The sequence below is a fragment of the Salvelinus alpinus genome, chromosome 19 (genome assembly GCF_045679555.1).
Source record: "Salvelinus alpinus chromosome 19, SLU_Salpinus.1, whole genome shotgun sequence".
In the NCBI taxonomy this organism is placed as follows: Eukaryota; Metazoa; Chordata; class Actinopteri; order Salmoniformes; family Salmonidae; genus Salvelinus; species Salvelinus alpinus.
In genome coordinates this window covers 45876721-45898921 of record NC_092104.1, presented here as the reverse complement: position 1 = coordinate 45898921, position 22201 = coordinate 45876721, and the positions used below count along the sequence as shown (strand labels likewise).

Below are 22201 nucleotides of genomic sequence, written 5' to 3'. Positions count from 1 at the left end.
TGTATGGAGTAGAAAGTACATTATTACCTATAGGGATGTAGTGGAGTAAAAGTTAAAGTTGACAAAAATATAAATAGTAAAGTACAGATACCCAAAAAACTACTTAAGTAGTACTTTAAAGTATTTTTACTTAAGTACTTTACACCAGTGATGCACCGATATAAAATGTTTGGCCGATACCGATATCCGATATTTTCCTTGCCAAAAAAAAGTATAACGATAACCTATATTTAAAACACACACAGACGCAGTGGTGTAAGGCACTGCATCTCAGTGCAAGAGGCGTCACTACAGTCCCTGGTTTCGAATCCAGGCTGTATCACATCCGGCGCACAATTGGCCCAGCGTCGTCCGGCTTTGGCCGTGGTAGGCCGTCATTGTAAATAAGAATTTGTTCTTAACTGACTTGCCTAGTTAAATAAAGGTTACACACACACACACACCACACTGACCAAAAAGTTATTTTGTTGGCATTTACGTATGTCCCCATTACCAATAAAACATCATAAAAACATATTTCTTTCACTTACTTGCTGTGCTGTTTCGTTGTTCATTTGTTCAGTCGTTTCATTCTCAACCAGGATTTCTATGGAAAGCCATTTGGGTCTTTGCATGTCGAAAAAAGATACACGTCAAATAACACTATTTGACGTGTCAAATAATCTTGTTGACCAATCAGGGCCTGAATATGACTGCACGTCACAATTTTTTACGTAGTTATTACACATTGATTACACTATCACCCGTATTTCATATGTCACAGCGATTCATCGATACGTATGCTATGATGCTGGTAAAGTTGTCTCGCGCACTTACAGCTAGCTCATGGATGCAAAAATATTCTTCCCCAAAAACATAGCAAAATGACAATTTGTTTCAGTAGCTATAGTTAGCTAGCTAACTATATAGCTGGGTGTCATCTAAAATAACCCTAATTTATAAGACAGTTCTTATTTGACTAATGGTGGTCGGACCCATCTGTGAAGCTAGCCACAATAAGGATTAACTTTGCAGTTAGCCTTCTAAATAAAAATGTCATTGACAGTGATGCAAATGCATACAAATAGTAGAATTATTCCATAATTGAATAGATCACGCTAAACGAGGTTGGATTGTTGTTGTATAGCGTCAACAAAAATCTGTTGAAATCACACTGGATGTATTATACTTTAGAATTGTATTGGGGGCATACTTATTTTAGTGTACAGCCTTACCTATGGATTGTGGATCAGTGACATGGGGTATCAGTCTACTCAGTGACACCCAAAGAACATTAGTATCATAGCTCTCATTGCGGGACTCTGAAACAACTTTAAATTGAGCCACATTTATTGTCAACCTATGTGTATTGAACACTATTCCCGAGGAAAAACAATACTGCGTGGATGTTTTGGAGTCTGATAACTCTGAGGATGACATTGGGAAAATAGATATTGAGTAGAATGTCACCCCATTTCATTGATCCCCAATCCTTAGGTCAAACTGTACGTGCAATATGAATGTCAATACACACAATAGGCTGACTGGGGAGGTGATTTCACACAGTCACAGTCCCGCGATAAGAGCTACAATGCTAATATTTGCATAAACTCTTCACAGTTGTGTTCTGTGGGTGTCACCGAGTAGACTGATACACCATTTCATTGTTTCACATTCCAACCTTGTTTAACATTATCTAGTCTAAATATGGCATGATTCCAACAATTGTAACCTTCTGCATCACTTTCAAAGAGGTACTTTTATTTTGAAGGCAAACCGCAAATTCCACTATTGTGCCTAACTTCACAACACATAACCCGGTCAGCTCAAGCCTCACTAGCCAGATGAAGCTAGTTGGCTGCTTATAACGTTAGCTTTGGGCAACGGTTAAGTAGCTGGCTAGCTCCTAAATCATTGCTAAGAATAGTGAAAATGACTGCAGTTTCTTCTGGTCATTGTTTTCAGGTTGGTTGTATTGGTGCTATCTAAGTACCAAGCTAAAGCTATCTAGCTACCCCAGAAGTTGCTGTCGAACAAATAATGCTTTATTACCAACGCGGTATTGTAAACACATCGTTCGTGGCCGGTATTTGCTTGTTTGCAGACTTTGTACAGCTTTGACAATGCTACTGATAGTAGTGGTGGCGCTTGGCTTGCACATGCAAATTCAGAACACACAACATTCTATAATAGAACTGTGTTACTTGACGTGTCAAATTAAAAGCTTATTTAACCGTCAAATAGTGTTATTGTCAAATAGTGTTATCTGACGTGTATCTTTTTTGACACGCAAAGACCCAAACGGCCTTCCATAGTATGTCGTGAAGCTAATAGCAGTGACGCTATTACTGTGTAACTCCGGTAGGGCAACATCGGAACAATAGCGCACTTGTTAACGTTAGTGTGTATTGATGCTCGACCAGTCGCAAAAGCCAACATCACCTACGACAGAGAATGGTTGATTGTCAAGGGCAATGAATTCCATTATCTTGGCGTTAATGGATTTCGCCTTTGAGTTGTCTCGCTGAGATTTTCTTACTCTTTCAAATGACTGCGCATCTTATTGACTGCTCGATCCACACAGCAGACATTGTGGGCTAGGTTAGGAATCCGGTGTTGCACGTGTAGCGCAAAATTTTACATGGCGTCATTATGTCATATAGGCTTCCACGTCGGCTTTGACATTGGTTTTTCACGTCGGCGTTAAACTAGACATCGGGCCAATACCAATGTTGGCATTGTCACGTTCCTGACCTTAATTCCTTTGTTTTGTCTTTGTTTAGTTGGTCAGGACGTGAGCTGGGTGGGCATTCTATGTTATGTGTTTCTATTTTGGGTTCATTTTCAATTAGCCTGATATGGTTCTCAATCAGGGGCAGGTGTTTTACGTTTCCTCTGATTGAGAACCATATTAAGGTAGGCTGTTCTCACTGTTTGTTTGTGGGTGATTGTTGCTGTGTCTGTGTTTGTTCGCCACACGGTACTGTTACGTTTCGTTCGTTCGTTTGTTCCTGTTCGTGCGTTCATTTTTATATGTTCTCAAGTTCAGGTCTGTTCACGTCGTTTATTGTTTTGTAGTTTGTTTAAGTGTTTTTCCGTCTTCGTTTAATAAACTATTATGTATTCAAACCACGCTGCATTTTGGTCCGATCCTTGCTCCTCCTCAGACGAGGAGGAGGACGAGCGTTACAGGCATTCTTAGCTAATATCGGCCAATTTCCAATATATCGTGCATCCCTACTTTACACCACTGATAAATTGTGGAAATTGGCAGGGATTAGCTGGAATTATGACTCTGTGGTTGTCCTTCATAAATCAGCGAACCTTAACATATTTAATTACACTTTATGTAGTGTCCTGTAATAGTTTGAAGTAGGACATCTTCGGTCATTCATAACACATCCATAAGACTCTATATTGGATGAGGCCTGTACTTACTTTAAAGTCAGACCCCTTTGCTCATTCATAACACATGAATAAATGCCTTGTATTATATGACGCTATACTTACTATAAAGTCAGACAGCTTTGGTGATTCATGACACATACATACAGCTAAATGATGTTAACACAAATGTATTAACACTTAGGGAATTCACTAACAGCTAAAACATGTTTAAACCATACTTTTCCTTTTATTTGTACATTTGTTCAAACACATTGTTTCAGAAAGTCCAGCAATGCAATTACATTGAACATTACACAGAGCTGTGACTAGCGTAGCTTGATCCTGACCTGGCGGACGAAGGGTTCTTGCCTCTCTGCCTGCTGGAGGTTCTGCATGTTGGTTAAATCTTAAAAGTAACAGCAAATAAAGTTAGCAGTTCTTTTAGGAAATGCCTTCGTCACAGCATTTGGATAAGGGTATATCTGTGTTTCGCCAGAAATAATCTAAAACAGTATATGGGAAACTCCATTCGATTTGATTTATTATATTACTCTTTCATTTACAAATCTCATGATGGGGCTGTTTCTAGGGGGATGTTTATTTAGCTGAGCCTACTAGCTAGCTGCATTTCATTAGCTAGCTAGCTATCAATTAAAAAATATATATATTTAACCTTTAACTATTGCAGTGACGTCACCGAAATTATTTGAAATAATGATTGAGGTATCTCTGTAATCTAACTCACTTAACTACTACAAACTAATTTAAATTACAATCAATAAAGGTGAACTTACTCGTTTTTTCACTGTCCTGTGGTGCCATAAGTGGGCATTTGATTTGCGAACTCATCAGATGTGCGCTTACTGAGCTACAGAAACACTACTAACCAAACAGTGCAGGTCATGAGCACTGAATTAAAGGGCAACTACACTCTTAGGTCTTTCCCAGAACTCAAAAGTTCAAAAAATTTGTAAAATCCAAAACCTGGAAACCCTTACTGTAAAACAGTTGGCCTAAGGTTTCCCACAATTTGCGGCAAGCTCATATTTTCACAGGCATATTGTTGCGGTAAATTTGCAGCAACTTGTGAACTTCTAGCAAACAATTCTGGGAAACTTGTGGCGAACATTCTACTGTTTGCCAAAAATTTGCCGCAAGTTCATATTTTTTAATGCAAATCATTTTCGGGGCAAACTGAAGCTGGCGAATAGTCTGTTTGCTGCTAACTCAGTATGAATATGCAAATTGATCACGTTTTGGGTTACTGTGTGTTACACTGAAATGTATCTACATAAAGCAAATCACAACTTTAAATGAATTTACTTCAGAGAAAGAAAAAAACATACTAAATGTAGTAAATACACTAAACAACATGTTTTCAATGTCTAAATCAAATACATCTTGAAATCAGCATGGTAATGAAGAAAATACCTGCTACCTGCCTAAGGCTACCTGCCTAACTATTTCATTCATAAAGCACTTTTCACAATCCCCAACATGTAACATTTGTATTTAAAATAAATTGTTGCGATAGAATGAAAGCGTACCAGAACGCGCTTCTGTAGTTGGGCTAAAGGCAAACGAGCAAAAAAGCAGGCCCAAATGCATAAAAGAAGGTCAGTTTATCAGAGCTATAAGTAGTGCCTTAAGAGCATTTTAGCATCCTCCTGTCACTTCTCACACTACATAAATGAGCAGATACTTATCCACGATTGCTCAGTGGGAAAAAATACAGTCTTACTATGAGTGATTCTGTTTCTGGCAGCTGATAAACCGTGGTCTGTAGAAATTCCCATGCTGGGGAACAGTGGGAAAGTTGATAAACACATGATAGGATTTGAACCGCACACACCCTGTGCCCCAAGTAGAGTGCCTTGCTCCAATGCCAATCCACTAATTATCAGGTATCAAGGTAAGACCCAAGTGCAGGCTGTGTGAAGTAACCATGTTTATTGTAACAGGGGCAGCCAAACGACAGGTCAAGGCGGGCAGGGGTCGATAATCCAGAGTAGGAGCAAAGGTACAGGACGGCAGGCAGGCTCAGGGACAGGCAGTGGTCAGGCGCGCAGGTGCGGGTACAGGGTCATGACTGGCAACGGTCAAACACCAGGAGGATGAGAAAAGGAGGCTGGGAAAAGACAGGCGCTGGCAGGACAAATGCTGGTAAGCTTGACAAACAAGATGAACTGGCACAGACAGAAAACACAGGTATAAATACTGTGACGACCCTCCCACTCTGTCTACCGTTTTCTCTCTCTTTGCTCTTGTTTCCTTATTAGGATGCCGGTGGGCGGAGTTGGGAGGGTCGTCAGCTACATGGGAAACACCTGGGCCCACTCTCCCAGGATAAATACACCACTTCCCCATTCATGGAGGAGACTCTCTCCATGTAGACACCTTGATAGATTCGGTTATGTTTCATGGTGCTTTTTGGTTGTTTGTTTTAGCATCTTTCAACACCCTGCATTATCACATTCATGCATGCAAGACATTCACTTACACTACTGATTACTGATTACACACACCATTGTATATTATACCTAGTTTCTTTATCTAATAAATATATTTTGTTACTCCTTATCTCCACGTGGTCTCCCTTTTGTTACGGGCTCTGAGTCGGTTCGTGACAATACCCAGAGGGAAGATGGGCGACACCTGGAAAGGGGGTGGAGACAAGCACAAGGACAGGTGAAACAGATCAGGGCGTGACACTAATGACCGTAAACACCTGTGAGCAGTCCCCAAGAGCCAACACAATGAGGCAGACAATTTCTTTTTTTTGTAATATTTTACTTTTTGTTTTTTGTCAACAAAAACATACATTGACAAAATCAACAGACAACTTAATCTTTACGTACATATCAACAAACATTAATGACATCACACTTGCTAAAATCCACACATTCCCACTGTATCCACAACCAATGAGGTTTCTAATTCTTGTGAGACTCTGCCCCATATGACTGCAAATTGTGTTATGTTGTAGCCAGACAATTAATTTTCCATTACAGTTAATCACTAGTCTGGCTGACACCTAACTATTGAAGTCCTCCTGACTTCAGAGTCTGGAATGGCTCTTTGATGTTGTCGGCACAATGTGTCAATAATGAATGGGGCTGTGCTTTTACTGGTTGGCTCTCCTCTGTGTCTTTCTCACTCAAACACACACAGCCACTGAGCGTCGCCCCGTTTCTGTTACAGTGGTTGTATTTTCAAATACAAATAATGAGAGTTTTCAACACTAAGGAAGAAAAAACACGTTTGAGAGATCCACTCAAACCCCGTCGCACAATTTATTAGCAAATATTGCATTAACAAACAGCTTCCTATCCAGACCAGTGTGGTCACAGCTCTCCCTGCGCTGTGATCCACGTGGGTCGCGTCAGTCAGGCTAGTTAATCACAGCAAACAGAATCAAATTCAAGTCTAATGTTTTTGTTAAAAAAACACCATGCCTGGAGTATCCAGCAGACACGGAGTCTGGTCCACTGAGCCCTCTGGACCGCGGTGTCCTTCATGTACTCCGCAACCTGGTTTGCCGGCCAGAGGTTGTTCAGCAACTTGGTCATCTGGGCTGCCCTCTCACATCTGACTGTGTTGTGAGCACATAGTATTCAATGAATTATAAATTCCTTTTAACAATCAGTTTTCAAAATGCACAACAAATCTTTAAACATGTACCTGGCAAGATGCGGCTACTTCTCAAGCTTGATGTGTCGTTTGGTGTGTCCACAGTGCTATGTATTCATGTGTGTGTCCCTTGGACCTCCCTTCGTGTATCAAAAGATGGCGTTTTACAGAATACTCTCTGCGTGTAAGGCTTTTATGTTCTTCTTTAACCTCAGGATATAGTCGAGTCGTCCAAAAGCAAGAGTGTTTCCTGGTCCATCTCTTCCAGTGCAAAAGAGAGGACCGAATCAGGTGCACAACTGAATGCAATAACCCTCTGAATCAGAGAGGTGTGGGGGGCTGTCTTAATCAACATCCACGTCTTCGGCACCTGGGGAAGAGTTATTGTTGGGGTTAACCACCTTGCTCAAAGTCAGAAAGGCAGATTTTTACACCTTGCTGGCTTGGGGATTCGAATCAGCAACCTAAAAGTTACTGGCACCATACTCTTAACAGCTAGGCTTAACAGCTAGGTGGGAACCTTTAAGGGATAGTTTCACCCAGATTTCTAAGTTAAATATTTTCAAGGAAGGGTTGATATGCCAGGTAAAGTGGTTGAACAAAGGCAAGGAAAAAGCATAATGAATAGGGACGGCCGTAGCTTCGAGGTTAAAAAGGCAGACTGATATTTGAACCCCTGATTTGCCTGCGGGGAAATCTGCAGGGAGTGATCCGTCAGCCAGAGGGTTACTAGCTACAATATCTCTGTATACTACATACTGCTGTTGTGCTCTTGAGCAAGGCACTTTGAGCTTCTCCCAGCATGTGATGTGTGTGTTGCGTGTCAGATTCGTTACTGTGACAGAATATCTGTGCAAATGACCAATATGGTAAAATTAAGGCCAGACTATGTAAGGTAGCTGTGCATGTAATGCATCTATTCCCAAGGTGGCTGCATGGTTCCATTGAGGTTGTATTATTGGTTATCGACAATGTGGAAGACGTAGATGCTGTTTTACAGAGGGTCAATGAAAATCAGTGTTTTCTCCCCCCCCCCCCCAAAGCTCTGTCCCCATTCTCAAAAAGGAATTTCTCAGTTTTACTTACTCCCAAACTTTGGACTTGACCTCTGCATTTAAGAACAGAAATAAAGAAATATTAGAAACATAGCTAGGTAAGGTAACTCTAACGTTACCTAGCTACTGTCAGAAACGGTGGAAAAACAGTACAGTAATTCTAACTAAGTTAACTCAATCAATTACCATGCAAGCATGAGATAACCCTGCCGAATATTTTGGTTAAATTAACCCAGATAGAGAATAAGTCAAATGTAGCTTTTCTAACTTAGCTAGCCAGCTAACTTAGCTAATGTTAGCTAACGAGGGAAATAGTGTCTGAGACAGTCCAGGAGTGTCAGACTAAGCTAGCTAACTCTAGCTAGCTACCCTTACAGATGCTGAAATAGTTAGCTTGCTAGCTAGCTAGCCAAACATCATCAAAAAAACATACATTTAGTTATATTACGCAACAATACTTCAATAAACTAGCATCGCGAACATGGTTGCGAGGGTAAGGTTAGCTAACGTTACCACAGTCAAAGATATTAGTACAGAAATGGCTAGCTATCGAACGGTCGTTATCTAGCTAGCTAAGGTTCAAGCTATTGTCCTTAGTGTAGCTTTGTCAGAGTGACCATCGGGTTCTTGGTCACCCTGACCAAGGCCCTTCTCCCCCGATTTGCTCAGCCTGGCCGGGCGGGCCAGCTCTAAGAAGAGTCTTGGTTGTTCCAAACTTCTTCCATTTAAGAATTATGGAGGCCACTGTGTTCTTGGGGACCTTCAATGCTGCAGAAATGATTGGTACCCTTCCCCAGATCTGTGCCTCAACACAATCCTGTCTCGGACAGATCTGTGCCTCAACACAATCCTGTCTCGGACCTCTATGGACAATTCCTTTGATGCCATGGCTTGGTTTTGCTCTGACATGTGTGACCTTATATAGACAGGTGTGTGCCTTTCCAAAGCATGTCCAATCAATTGAATCTACCACAGGTGGATGCAATCAAGCTGTAGAAACATCTCAAGGATGATCAATGGAAACAAGATGCGCATGAGCTCAATTTGGAGCCTCATAGCATAAATAAGTTATTTGGGTTTTCTATTTTTTAGAAATTGGCAAAAAAAACTGTTTTTGCTTAGTCTTCATGGGGTAGTGTGTGTAGATTGAACAATACTTTTTTTATTTAATCCATTTTAGAATAAGGCTGTAACGTAATAAAATGTGGAAAAGTTAAGTGGTCTGAATACTTTCCCAATGCACTGTACGTAATGCACTGACTGCTAATCTACAATTATTGTATACATATATCAGGTATGTAAGTCGCTCTGGATAAGAGCGTCTGCTAAATGACTTAAATGTAAATGTAAATGTAAGCTAACAACCAGCATACATAATAAGCTAGCTAACAAGACAACCTAGATAACTAGCTAGTTAGCAGGCTGACTCACAAGACTAGCCAAGTTAGTTGCCTTGTTGCTTTCATGAGATTGGCTGATTGGCTTAGGTTGCATTTGGGCATTTGATCACAAAACAATACACCGAAATGTTGCCATGGTAATAATATGGGGTGTTTTTCTTTTTCTGTTTATCCTCCCAGGTCATTCAGCGCAGAGAGGATGGCGCAGTGAACTTCTTCCGAGCATGGGACGCATACCGCAACGGCTTCGGCAAGATTACTGGAGAGCACTGGCTTGGTGAGCACTCACAAATATGATCAATACCATGAATAACTCAGTCTATTGGTTCGATAACGCTCCCCGTTCTTGTCACATTCCCAAAGTCTGCCCAGAAGAAAGGAGAACATTTTATTTGGTGTGGGATTCTAAAACTTGTTCTACACACTAGAATAATTCAAGGTAGACAAGACAGCTGGATCAAATTAAAGCTTGCATAGAAGCTATACTGGGTTTTCAGGAAAACAGTCATTTTTCTTACCTGCAACACTGGAAGCATAACGTTTGCGTCAAAATCTTGGAAATAGATTTAACACTGAGCAGCATAAGCCTCTCAGGTTTCATTCATTGTCGTGACTTGACTTTAAAATTAATCTGAGGGCCGTTATTTATCTAATCAACGAACTATGTTTAATTGTTACCCAATTAAATTAATCATGTAACAATTAACTCATTAGGATCTGGAGCACCATGAGAGCGGTTCATTAAAGAGTTACCATCTCCCGAATTAAACTCCTAAAGGTCTTTACCTATCACATCTATAAGCAGTCAACTTATTAATCATAACCTCGTATCATATCATCATCCTGAACAGTCGTAACCTCCTTGCATCTGCAAAAACCTGAGCCTTACTTATTATTCAGTACTACACAAATTGGTTTAATTATTTATTTACTAGCTAATTTAATGGGAACACAGGATAAACATACACCCTTAATACATTAAAAACAGGTCCCTAGAGGACTGATAACAATATGGCTGCTTGTTACAAAAGAGATGAAGAGGGCAGGACGAGACAGAGAGGGAGAGAGACACTTAACGTTGGTACATTTAGAAACTACTCTCGCCTACAGTAACCATATACTACACGAACCGCAGCCCGCTTTGAGTAAGAAATCATGAATGTATTTACGTGAAATGCCTGAGTCCGCGTGGATCTATCTCAGTGGACAGGGCTGCCTTGGAAAGGGAGTTGGGCCTCTCCGCGGCACACTTGTAAGGCTCTGATTGTCCAAAAGGGTTCCAACTATAACGACACAGGGCAAGACCCAGATGCAGACACAGGAGGCAGATGGTTCGAGTCTCTGATATTTATTAAAATACAAGGTGCAGGCAATAGGCAGGTCGTGGACAGGCAGAAGTTCATTAACCAGGTCAGAGTCCGAAAGGTACAGGGTGGCAGGCTCGAGGTCAGGGCAGGATGAATGGTCAGGCAGACGGGCTCAGTGTCAGGGCAGGCAGAAAAGGTTGGAACCGGGAGTGCTAGAAAACAGAGAATAGGAAAACCAGGAGCACGGAAAAAAGACGCTGGTAGGCTTGACGCGACAAGACGAACTGGCAACAGACAAACGATGCCTGAGACAAGCACAAAGACAGGTGAAACAGATCAGGGTGTGACACCAACAAGTCTTCTACTGTTGTTCTTCTCTGTAGTTGTCCAGTATCCGGTGACTTGACGTGTAGTCCTGAACGGAACTACAGAGTTTATTTTCCTTCCATTCGCTCTTGAAGATGCTTCTTTGAAGATAGGCTAACCAGCTGTATCTATGGTTTGAGCAGAGTGCAGGATGGTCCTACTTAAATTCGCTTTCGAAGATACTTAGGACAGCTAATCAGCAGTACCAGTGATTGTCCGGAGGTGAGTTTATAATCTCTACCTCGTGTTGAGATTTACAGTTCAAACCACTTTAAATGTGCAGCTGCAGCTGGTGCTTTTGTGGTCTGCTATGTTAATTTCAATGACTAATCATTTATACAGTTTGTTCGAAAGGGACAGTTCCGTCAGGCTGATACGCTCTCTGACCTTCCTAGGGGGCTGTCACGCCCTGACCGTAGAGATCCTTTTTATGTCTCTTTTTTGGTTGGTCAGGGCGTGAGTTTGGGTGGGCATTCTATGTCTGGTGTTCTATGTTGTCCTTGTTATGCTGATGAATGAGGACCCAAAAGCGACGTAATAGTAACAGAGTCTTTATTCCAGTATCAAACAAACAATGATTCTCCTGGATATATCAAAGGTAAATCCAAAACAGGAAACTGAAATCCTCTCGTCAGTAGAGAGGAACGACAGGAGACGCGACCACAGACTGCAGGTCGCTTCAGGAAGGCACAGGCCGTAGCTGACATAGACACCTGCTCACACGCAGCATCTGAAGAAGGCAAAAACACGACAGGGCGGAACAAGGACACAGGAACAGCAAACATCAAACAAGAATCCGACCAGGACAGAAGCGGAAACAGAGGGAGAAATAGGGACTCTAATCAGAGGGCAAAATAGGGGACAGGTGTGAAAGAGTAAATGAGGTCGTTAGGAGAATAAGAAACAGCTGGGAGCAGGAACGGAACGATAGAGAGAGAGAGCGGGAGAGGGAGAGAGGGAGGAGGAGAGAGAGAGAGAGAAAGAGGGAAAGAACCTAATAAGACCAGCAGAGGGAAGCACAGGGACAAGACATGAAGATCAAAGACAAAACATGACAGTACCCCCCCACTCACCGAGCGCCTCCTGGCGCACTCGAGGAGGAACCCTGGCGGCAACGAAGGAAATCATCAATCAACGAACGGTCCAGCACGTCCCGAGATGGAACCCAACTCCTCTCCTCAGGACCGTAACCCTCCCAATCCACTAAGTACTGGTGACCACGTCCCCGAGAACGCATGTCCATGATCTTCCGTACCTTGTAAATAGGAGCGCCCTCGACAAGGACGGGGGGGGGGGAGGGAAGACGAACGGGGGCGCGAAGAAAAGGCTTGACACAAGAGACATGGAAGACAGGGTGGACGCGACGAAGATGTCGCGGAAGAAGCAGTCGCACAGCGACAGGATTGACGACCTGAGAGACACGGAACGGACCAATGAACCGCGGAGTCAACTTGCGAGAAGCTGTCGTAAGGGGAAGGTTACGAGTGGAAAGCCACACTCTCTGACCGCGACAATACCTAGGACTCCTAATCCTACGTTTATTGGCGGCTCTCACAGTCTGCGCCCTGTAACGGCAAAGTGCAGACCTGACCCTCCTCCAGGTGCGCTCACAACGTTGGACAAAAGCCTGAGCGGAGGGAACGCTGGACTCGGCGAGCTGGGACGAGAACAGAGGAGGCTGGTACCCAAGACTACTCTGAAACGGAGATAGCCCGGTAGCAGACGAAGGAAGCGAGTTGTGAGCGTACTCAGCCCAGGGGAGCTGTTCTGCCCAAGACGCAGGGTTTCGAAACGAAAGGCTGCGTAATATGCGACCAATCGACTGATTGGCCCTTTCTGCTTGACCGTTAGACTGGGGATGAAACCCGGAAGAGAGACTGACGGAAGCACCAATCAAACGACAGAACTCCCTCCAAAACTGTGACGTGAATTGCGGACCTCTGTCTGAAACGGCGTCTAACGGGAGGCCATGAATTCTGAACACATTCTCAATGATGATTTGTGCCGTCTCCTTAGCGGAAGGAAGCTTAGCGAGGGGAATGAAATGTGCCGCCTTAGAGAACCTATCGATAACCGTAAGAATCACAGTCTTCCCCGCAGACGAAGGCAGACCGGTAATAAAGTCTAAGGCGATGTGAGACCATGGTCGAGAAGGAATGGGAAGCGGTCTGAGACGACCGGCAGGAGGAGAGTTACCTGACTTAGTCTGCGCGCAGTCCGAACAAGCAGCCACGAAACGGCGCGTGTCCCGCTCCTGAGTAGGCCACCAAAACCGCTGGCGAATAGAAGCAAGCGTACCCCGAACGCCGGGATGGCCAGCTAACTTGGCAGAGTGAGCCCACTGAAGAACAGCCAGACGAGTAGAGACAGGAACGAACAGAAGGTTACTAGGACAAGCGCGCGGCGACGCAGTGTGAGTGAGTGCTTGCTTTACCTGTCTCTCAATTCCCCAGACAGTCAACCCGACAACACGCCCTTCAGGGAGAATCCCCTCGGGGTCGGTAGAAGCCACAGAAGAACTAAAGAGACGGGATAAGGCATCAGGCTTGGTGTTCTTATTTCCCGGACGATAGGAAATCACGAACTCGAAACGAGCGAAAAACAACGCCCAACGAGCTTGACGTGCATTAAGTCGTTTGGCAGAACGGATGTACTCAAGGTTCTTATGGTCAGTCCAAACGACAAAAGGAACGGTCGCCCCCTCCAACCACTGTCGCCATTCGCCTATGGCTAAGCGGATGGCGAGCAGTTCGCGGTTACCCACATCATAGTTGCGTTCCGATGGCGACAGGCGATGAGAAAAGTAAGCGCAAGGATGGACCTTATCGTCAGACTGGAAGCGCTGAGACAGAATGGCTCCCACGCCCACCTCTGAAGCGTCAACCTCGACAATGAATTGTTTAGTGACGTCAGGAGTAACAAGGATAGGGGCGGATGTAAAACGCTTCTTGAGGAGATCAAAAGCTCCCTGGGCGGAACCGGACCACTTAAAGCAAGTCTTGACAGAAGTCAGAGCTGTGAGAGGGGCAGCCACTTGACCGAAATTACGAATGAAACGCCGATAGAAATTAGCGAAACCGAGAAAGCGCTGCAACTCGACACGTGACTTAGGGACGGGCCAATCGCTGACAGCCTGGACCTTAGCGGGATCCATCTGAATGCCTTCAGCGGAAATAACAGAACCGAGAAATGTGACAGAGGAGACATGAAAGGCGCACTTCTCAGCCTTCACGTAGAGACAATTCTCTAAAAGGCGCTGGAGTACACGTCGAACGTGCTGAACATGAATCTCGAGTGACGGTGAAAAAATCAGGATATCGTCAAGGTAAACGAAAACAAAAATGTTCAGCATGTCTCTCAGTACATCATTAACTAATGCCTGAAAGACAGCTGGAGCATTAGCGAGACCGAACGGCAGAACCCGGTATTCAAAATGCCCTAACGGAGTGTTAAACGCCGTTTTCCACTCGTCCCCCTCTCTGATGCGTACGAGATGGTAAGCGTTACGAAGGTCCAACTTAGTAAAGAACCTGGCTCCCTGCAAAATCTCGAAGGCTGACGACATAAGGGGAAGCGGATAACGATTCTTAACCGTTATGTCATTCAGCCCTCGATAATCCACGCAGGGGCGCAGAGTACCGTCCTTCTTCTTAACAAAGAAAAATCCCGCTCCGGCGGGAGAGGAAGAAGGCACCACGGTACCGGCGTCGAGAGAAACAGACAGATAATCCTCGAGAGCCTTACGTTCGGGAGCCGACAGAGAGTATAGTCTACCCCGAGGGGGAGTGGTCCCCGGAAGGAGATCAATACAACAATCATACGACCGGTGAGGAGGAAGGGAGCTGGCTCTGGACCGACTGAAGACCGTGCGCAGATCATGATATTCCTCCGGCACTCCTGTCAAATCACCAGGTTCCTCCTGAGTAGAGGGGACAGAAGACACAGGAGGGATAGCAGACATTAAACACTTCACATGACAAGAAACGTTCCAGGATAGGATAGAATTACTAGACCAATTAATAGAAGGATTATGACATACTAGCCAGGGATGACCCAAAACAACAGGTGTAAAAGGTGAACGAAAAATCAAAAAGGAAATGGTCTCACTGTGGTTACCAGACACTGTGAGGGTTAAAGGTAGTGTCTCACATCTGATACTGGGGAGAAGACTACCATCTAAGGCGAACATGGGCGTGGGCTTCCCTAACTGTCTGAGAGGAATGTCATGTTTCCGAGCCCATGCTTCGTCCATAAAACAACCCTCAGCCCCAGAGTCTATCAAGGCACTGCAGGAAGCAGCCGAACCGGTCCAGCGTAGATGGACCGACAAGGTAGTACAGGATCTTGATGGAGAGACCTGAGTAGTAGCGCTCACCAGTAGCCCTCCGCTTACTGATGAGCTCTGGCTTTTACTGGACATGACATGACAAAATGTCCAGCAGAACCGCAATAGAGGCAAAGGCGGTTGGTGATTCTCCGTTCCCTCTCCTTAGTCGAGATGCGAATACCTCCCAGCTGCATGGGCTCAGTCTCTGAGCCGGTGGGAGGAGATGGTTGAGATGCGGAGAGGGGAAACACCGTTAACGCGAGCTCTCTTCCACGAGCTCGGTGACGAAGATCTACCCGTCGTTCTATGCGGATGGCGAGTGCAATCAAAGAGTCCACGCTGGAAGGAACCTCCCGGGAGAGAATCTCATCCTTAACCTCAGCGTGAAGTCCCTCCAGAAAACGAGCGAGCAACGCCGGCTCGTTCCAGTCACTGGAGGCAGCAAGAGTGCGAAACTCTATAGAGTAATCCGTTATGGATCGATCACCTTGACATAGGGAAGCCAGGGCCCTGGAAGCCTCCTTCCCAAAAACTGAACGATCAAAAACCCGTATCATCTCCTCTTTAAAGTTCTGATAATCGTTAGAACACTCAGCCCTTGCCTCCCAGATAGCTGTGCCCCACTCCCGAGCCCGACCAGTAAGGAGTGATATGACGTAAGCGATCCGAGCTCTCTCTCTTGAGTACGTGTTGGGCTGGAGAGAGAACACAATATCACACTGGGTGAGAAAGGAGCGACACTCAGTGGGCTGCCCAGAGTAACATGGTGGGTTATTAACCCTAGGTTCCGGAGACTCGGAAGACCAGGAAGTAGCTGGTGGCACGAGATGAAGACTCTGAAACTGTCCAGAGAGATCGGAGACCTGAGCGGCCAGGGTCTCAACGGCATGACGAGCAGCAAACAATTCCTGCTCGTGTCTGCCGAGCATTGCTCCCTGGAACTCGACGGCAGTGTTGAGAGAATCCATAGTCGCTGGGTCCATCTTGGTCGGATTCTTCTGTTATGCTGATGAATGAGGACCCAAAAGCGACGTAATAGTAACAGAGTCTTTATTCCAGTATCAAACAAACAATGATTCTCCTGGATATATCAAAGGTAAATCCAAAACAGGAAACTGAAATCCTCTCGTCAGTAGAGAGGAACGACAGGAGACGCGACCACAGACTGCAGGTCGCTTCAGGAAGGCACAGGCCGTAGCTGACATAGACACCTGCTCACACGCAGCATCTGAAGAAGGCAAAAACACGACAGGGCGGAACAAGGACACAGGAACAGCAAACATCAAACAAGAATCCGACCAGGACAGAAGCGGAAACAGAGGGAGAAATAGGGACTCTAATCAGAGGGCAAAATAGGGGACAGGTGTGAAAGAGTAAATGAGGTCGTTAGGAGAATAAGAAACAGCTGGGAGCAGGAACGGAACGATAGAGAGAGAGAGCGGGAGAGGGAGAGAGGGAGGAGGAGAGAGAGAGAGAGAAAGAGGGAAAGAACCTAATAAGACCAGCAGAGGGAAGCACAGGGACAAGACATGAAGATCAAAGACAAAACATGACAGTCCTTGTTTTGTATTTCTATGTGTTTGGCCTGGTATGGTTCCCAATCAGAGGCAGCTATCTATCGTTGTCTCTGATTGAGAATCATACTTAGGTAGCCTGTTCCCACCTGTGTTGGTGGGTGGTTGTTTTCTGTTTTGTGTGTTCACCTTACAGGACTGTTCGTTTGTCGTTTTTGTTGTTTCGTCAAGTGTTTCGTATTTTATTAAAGGTAATATGAACACTTACCACGCTGCACCTTGGTCCACTTCTCCTTCTCCCGACGACGGGCGTTACAGGGGCATGACTTCTCATTTGTACAAAGTTATGTAAAATAATTATCTCTTATAGTTTTTCAAATCACATCCCTCTTAACACATTTAAAAAATATATTTTTTCATGTTAGATGCACAACACATAGGATGGACACTTCATACATGTAGTGGGTATACTTTCCAAAATACATTATTTCCTTTATAACATTTTTAGTGACATCACAAAATAAGAAACAAAATTACATTAGTGTTCTCTAGATCGTCTCTGACCATTCCCCACATTCAATGCTAGAAATATTGTTCCGGTATTTGCTTTTGAACGTGTTAGTTTCAGCGGGAAAAGTCTCTTGAAACAAAGGACATTCCTTTGGTGAATATTGGAGAGGGTGATCTGAATCTTCAGGGCGTGAGTTGTTAATCCCCACTAATCTACCCCGCCCCCCCCTCCCACCCCACGGGTGAAAGGGGGTCTGATTGAAGTAATTCATTGCAAACCTGATCTGACCTATTTGGATTCTCGTGGACAGTCATGACATCATGAATAGGAGTGGATCACATCCTGGTAATTGCGTTACCTTATCCCAGCAACCCAATCTCACTAGCAGAAAGTAAAAGGAATATATTCTTTCTCAGGATTGCAGAGACACATGCTTTGTTATATTCTTTAGCTGAGATTCATCAGTGAAGCTCAAAGGAAAAATCTTAGATCAATTCTCTACATAATTGTGCGTGTGTGCGTGTGTGTGTGTGGCGTGCGTGTATGCGTGCGTGCATGCGTGTGTTTGGTGGGTGGGGCTGGTCCCAAAGGCCAATACAAAGAAGATTAATAGCTTTTTTCCTCATGCCATTTACTACTGGGTGTTGCTACCTCATCAAAAAATATGAAATCTGCATACCGTGTTTATATGTTACATTTCTCAAGTTGCCTCTTTGGGTCACTGATGCTTCAGGGACATATATTTTTTTATTGCTGTACTTTCCACCTGTCCTCTAGGAATGTGTGTGAAGAGTGTGTGAAGAGTGTAGGTGTGTACTTGCATGGGTGGTTGCGTGTCTTACATTTGCCCTCAGTGAGTGAACCGGAGCCCTAATTCAGGGATGGGTGATTTGAAATGACAGGCCTGCCACAGAGCATCAGCATGTCAAGATTGACAAATTCTCCAAGAGAGGAGCAGTCAAGAGGAAAACTGCTGCTCACTGCAGCAGGGTGTTTAATGAAATATATTTTACCTACAGGCAGAGCAGTCTCTTTATGTACTGGTGGACCTGGAGAGGGAAAAAGCATGGAGGACAAGGGGTTCAAAACTGGTCCCATATGGGGGGGGGGGGGGGGAACGTTTAAAATGTATTTTTAGAAAAAAAGCATGTCTATCTATGTGAAATATTTAATACATTTTAATTACATTCCTGTTTATATACTGTTTATTACAGACTGTATTTAAAATGTATATATACATGTATGTAAAATGTATATCATAATATATGTTAAATACATCGGGAAATGAAATACATTAAAGAATGTACTTTAGAATATGTTTTCACTTGTATTTATCGATATATTTGCTAAATATATTATAAAATGTATTTGATCATGTTTTGTAAAATATTTTCCAACATGCTTTTAAATATTTTTAATGTTATTTAACCTTTATATAACTAGGCAAGTCTGTCACGCCCTGACCATAGAGAGCCTTTTATTCTCTATTTTGGTTAGGACGGGGTGTGACTAGGGTGGGTGATCTAGTGTGTTGATTGATCTATGTGGATTGGTATGGTTCCCAATCAGAGGCAGCTGTTTATCGTTGTCTCTGATTGGGGATCATATTTAGGCAGCCATTTCACCACTGTGTTTTGTGGGATCTTGTTTTTGTGTAGTTGCCTGGGAGCACTGCATTTGCTGCACATTTCGTTTGCTGTTTATTGTTTTTGTGAGTTTCATTTAATAAACATGTGGAACTCTACGTATGCTGCGCCTTGGTCCAAGTATTATTACCACGACGATCGTGACAGAAGATCCCACCACAACAGGACCAAGCAGCGTGCCCAGGAGGAGAGTGTATCCTGGACGTGGGAGGAGATATTGCAATGGTTAGGGATCCTGGACTTGGGAGGAAATCCTGGCAGGACAGGATCGCCTTCCCTGGCGGGAGACGCAAGGAGAGAAGGGAGGACAGCGACGACACAGGGGTTCGCGGCCACAGAGCAAGCCCAAAAGACAGCCCAAATTGTGCACGGGGTGGCACGGGGTGGTCGGCGGAGCCGAGGAAGGAGCCAGAGACCGTCAGGGAGTCGAAGGAGGAACTCGACGAAAGATTCCGGAGAGAGGTGGTGGTGATGACAGTGCTGCAGAGCGGGCGTGCTAAGGAGCGTGACACCAGTCCGGTGTTATCTGCACCAGTTTCACGCATCTGGCCTCCAGTGCGCCTCCCCAGTCCGGTAAGTCCTGTGTCTCCTCCTCGCACTCGCCATGAAGTACGTGTCCCCAGTCCAGTACGTCCTGTGCCTGCTCCTCGTACTCGCCCTGAAGTACGTGTTCCCAGTCCAGTACGTCCTGTGCTAGCTCCCCGCACTCGCCGTGCAAAGTGTGTCACCGTTCCGGCACTATCTGTGCCAGCTCTAAGCACCAGGTCTCCAGTGCGCCTCCACAGCCCAGTACGTCCTGTACCTCCTCCTCGCACTCTCTCTGAAGTGCGTGTCCCCAGTCCGTTATGTCCTGTGCCTGCTTCTCGCACTCTCCCTCAAGTGCGCCTTCCCAGTCAGGTACGTCCTGTGCCTGCTCTCCGTGAGGGTGCGTGTCACCATTCTGGTACCACCTGTGCCGGCCCCACGCATCAGGCCTCCAGTGCGCCTCCCCAGTCCACAGCTTCAGGCGACGGTCCCCAGTCCAGAGCTTCAGGCGACGGTCCCCAGTCCAGAGCTTCAGGCGACGGTCCCCAGTCCAGAGCTTCAGGCGACGGTCCCCAGTCCAGAGCTTCAGGCGACGGTCTACAGTCCAGAGCTTCAGGCGACGGTCCCCAGTCCAGAGCTTCAGGCGACGGTCCCCAGTCCAGAGCTTCAGGCGACGGTCTACAGTCCAGAGCTTCAGGCGACGGTCCCCAGTCCAGAGCTTCCGGCGACGGTTCACAGTCCGGAACCTCCAATGACGGTCCACGGTCCAGAACCTCCAACGACGGTCCACGGTCCGGAACCTCCTGCGAAGGTCCACGGTCCGGAACCTCCTGCGACGGTCCACGGTCCAGAACCTCCAGCCCCAGGGCAGGAGCCTTCCTCTGCGCCGATGCCCAGTCCGAGCACGGTGTCCAGTCCAGCTCCATGGCAGGAGCCCTTCTCTGCGCCGATGCCCAGTCCAGGCACGGCGTCCAGTTCCGCTCCAAGGCCGGAGCCTTCCTCTGCGCCGGTGCCCAGTCCAGCCACGGCGGTCAACTCAGCTCCATGGCCGGATCCTTCTACGGCGCCGGTGCCCAGTCCGGGTGCGGCGTACAACCCAGCTCCATGGCCGGGGCCCTCCTCTCCTACCCGGCTCCATGGCCAGACCCGTGGTCTGGGCGGGGGCAAACTCAAAATGTATTGTTATTCTACTTGACACATACCAAAAGCATTAACATGTATAACATGTAAATGCATTTAAATGAATACAAAAATGACTACAAACATGATACATTATCGATCATGAAGTGACTCCATGTCTTTCATATCACAAACAAACAAACTTGACGAGAGCATTGCAACCAGTGTCCAACTGGCATAACTTAATGTGTACTTAATAAAGTCATTTTCTTTACCTCTTGGGAGGGGAAAACTAGTTTTTTATGAAGTCGAACATGTGCTCTTTATGACAGAGTATTAAAATGAGGTGAAATCAACAACAAAAAAATGTATATCATTGCCAAAGTTTACATTTACACTCGTACCCATTTACACTTGTAGCCGTATATTGAAAATACATTTTACATAATGTTAAATATATTGAAATGTATTTTTTATGGGGTGGTTGCAACCAGGGGTTGGAACCAGTTCAGGGAATGAAACCCGAAAAAACTGGAAAAGAACAACATTTTTAGAGGAACAGAATCAGAACCCAGAACGAAAGTAATTTAGACTGTTCCGGAACAGAACCGTTATTTTAAAAGCATGGGAACCATTTAAAAAAGTCTAAGCTAACATATGGAATTGTTTTAAGATGGTCATACCATGGATCATTTAGCTATTTGATTTTGAGTTTTAGGACTCCTGTAGGTATCAAAAAATATACACTGCTCAAAAAAATAAAGGGAACACTTAAACAACACAATGTAACTCCAAGTCAATCACACTTCTGTGAAATCAAACTGTCCACTTAGGAAGCAACACTGATTGACAATAAATTTCACATGCTGTTGTGCAAATGGAATAGACAACAGGTGGAAATTATAGGCAATTAGCAAGACACCCCCAATAAAGGAGTGGTTCTGCAGGTGGTGACCACAGACCACTTCTCAGTTCCTATGCTCCCTGGCTGATGTTTTGGTCACTTTTGAATGCTGGCGGTGCTTTCACTCTAGTGGTAGCATGAGACGGAGTCTACAACCCACACAAGTGGCTCAGGTAGTGCAGCTCATCCAGGATGGCACATCAATGCGAGCTGTGGCAAGAAGGTTTGCTGTGTCTGTCAGCGTAGTGTCCAGAGCATGGAGGCGCTACCAGGAGACAGGCCAGTACATCAGGAGACGTGGAGGAGGCCGTAGGAGGGCAACAACCCAGCAGGAGGACCGCTACCTCCGCCTTTGTGCAAGAAGGAGCAGGAGGAGCACTGCCAGAGCCCTGCAAAATGACCTCCAGCAGGCCACAAATGTGCATGTGTCTGCTCAAACGGTTGAAAACAGACTCCATGAGGGTGGTATGAGGGCCCGACGTCCACAGGTGGGTTGTGCTTACAGCCCAACACCATGCAGGACGTTTGGCA

The 22201-nt window shown here is 45.2% G+C and overlaps 1 protein-coding gene across 1 annotated transcript in view; it reads left to right on the top strand.

Annotated features, from left to right (window-relative positions):
* Positions 1-22201, top strand: part of LOC139545741 (fibrinogen C domain-containing protein 1-like) — a 192793-nt gene that overhangs the window by 111661 nt on the left and 58931 nt on the right. Inside the window, exon 5 of the mRNA XM_071353835.1 lies at positions 9632-9728. Within this exon, the coding sequence (XP_071209936.1) occupies positions 9632-9728 (97 nt within the window). The remainder of the gene's footprint in view (positions 1-9631; positions 9729-22201) is intronic.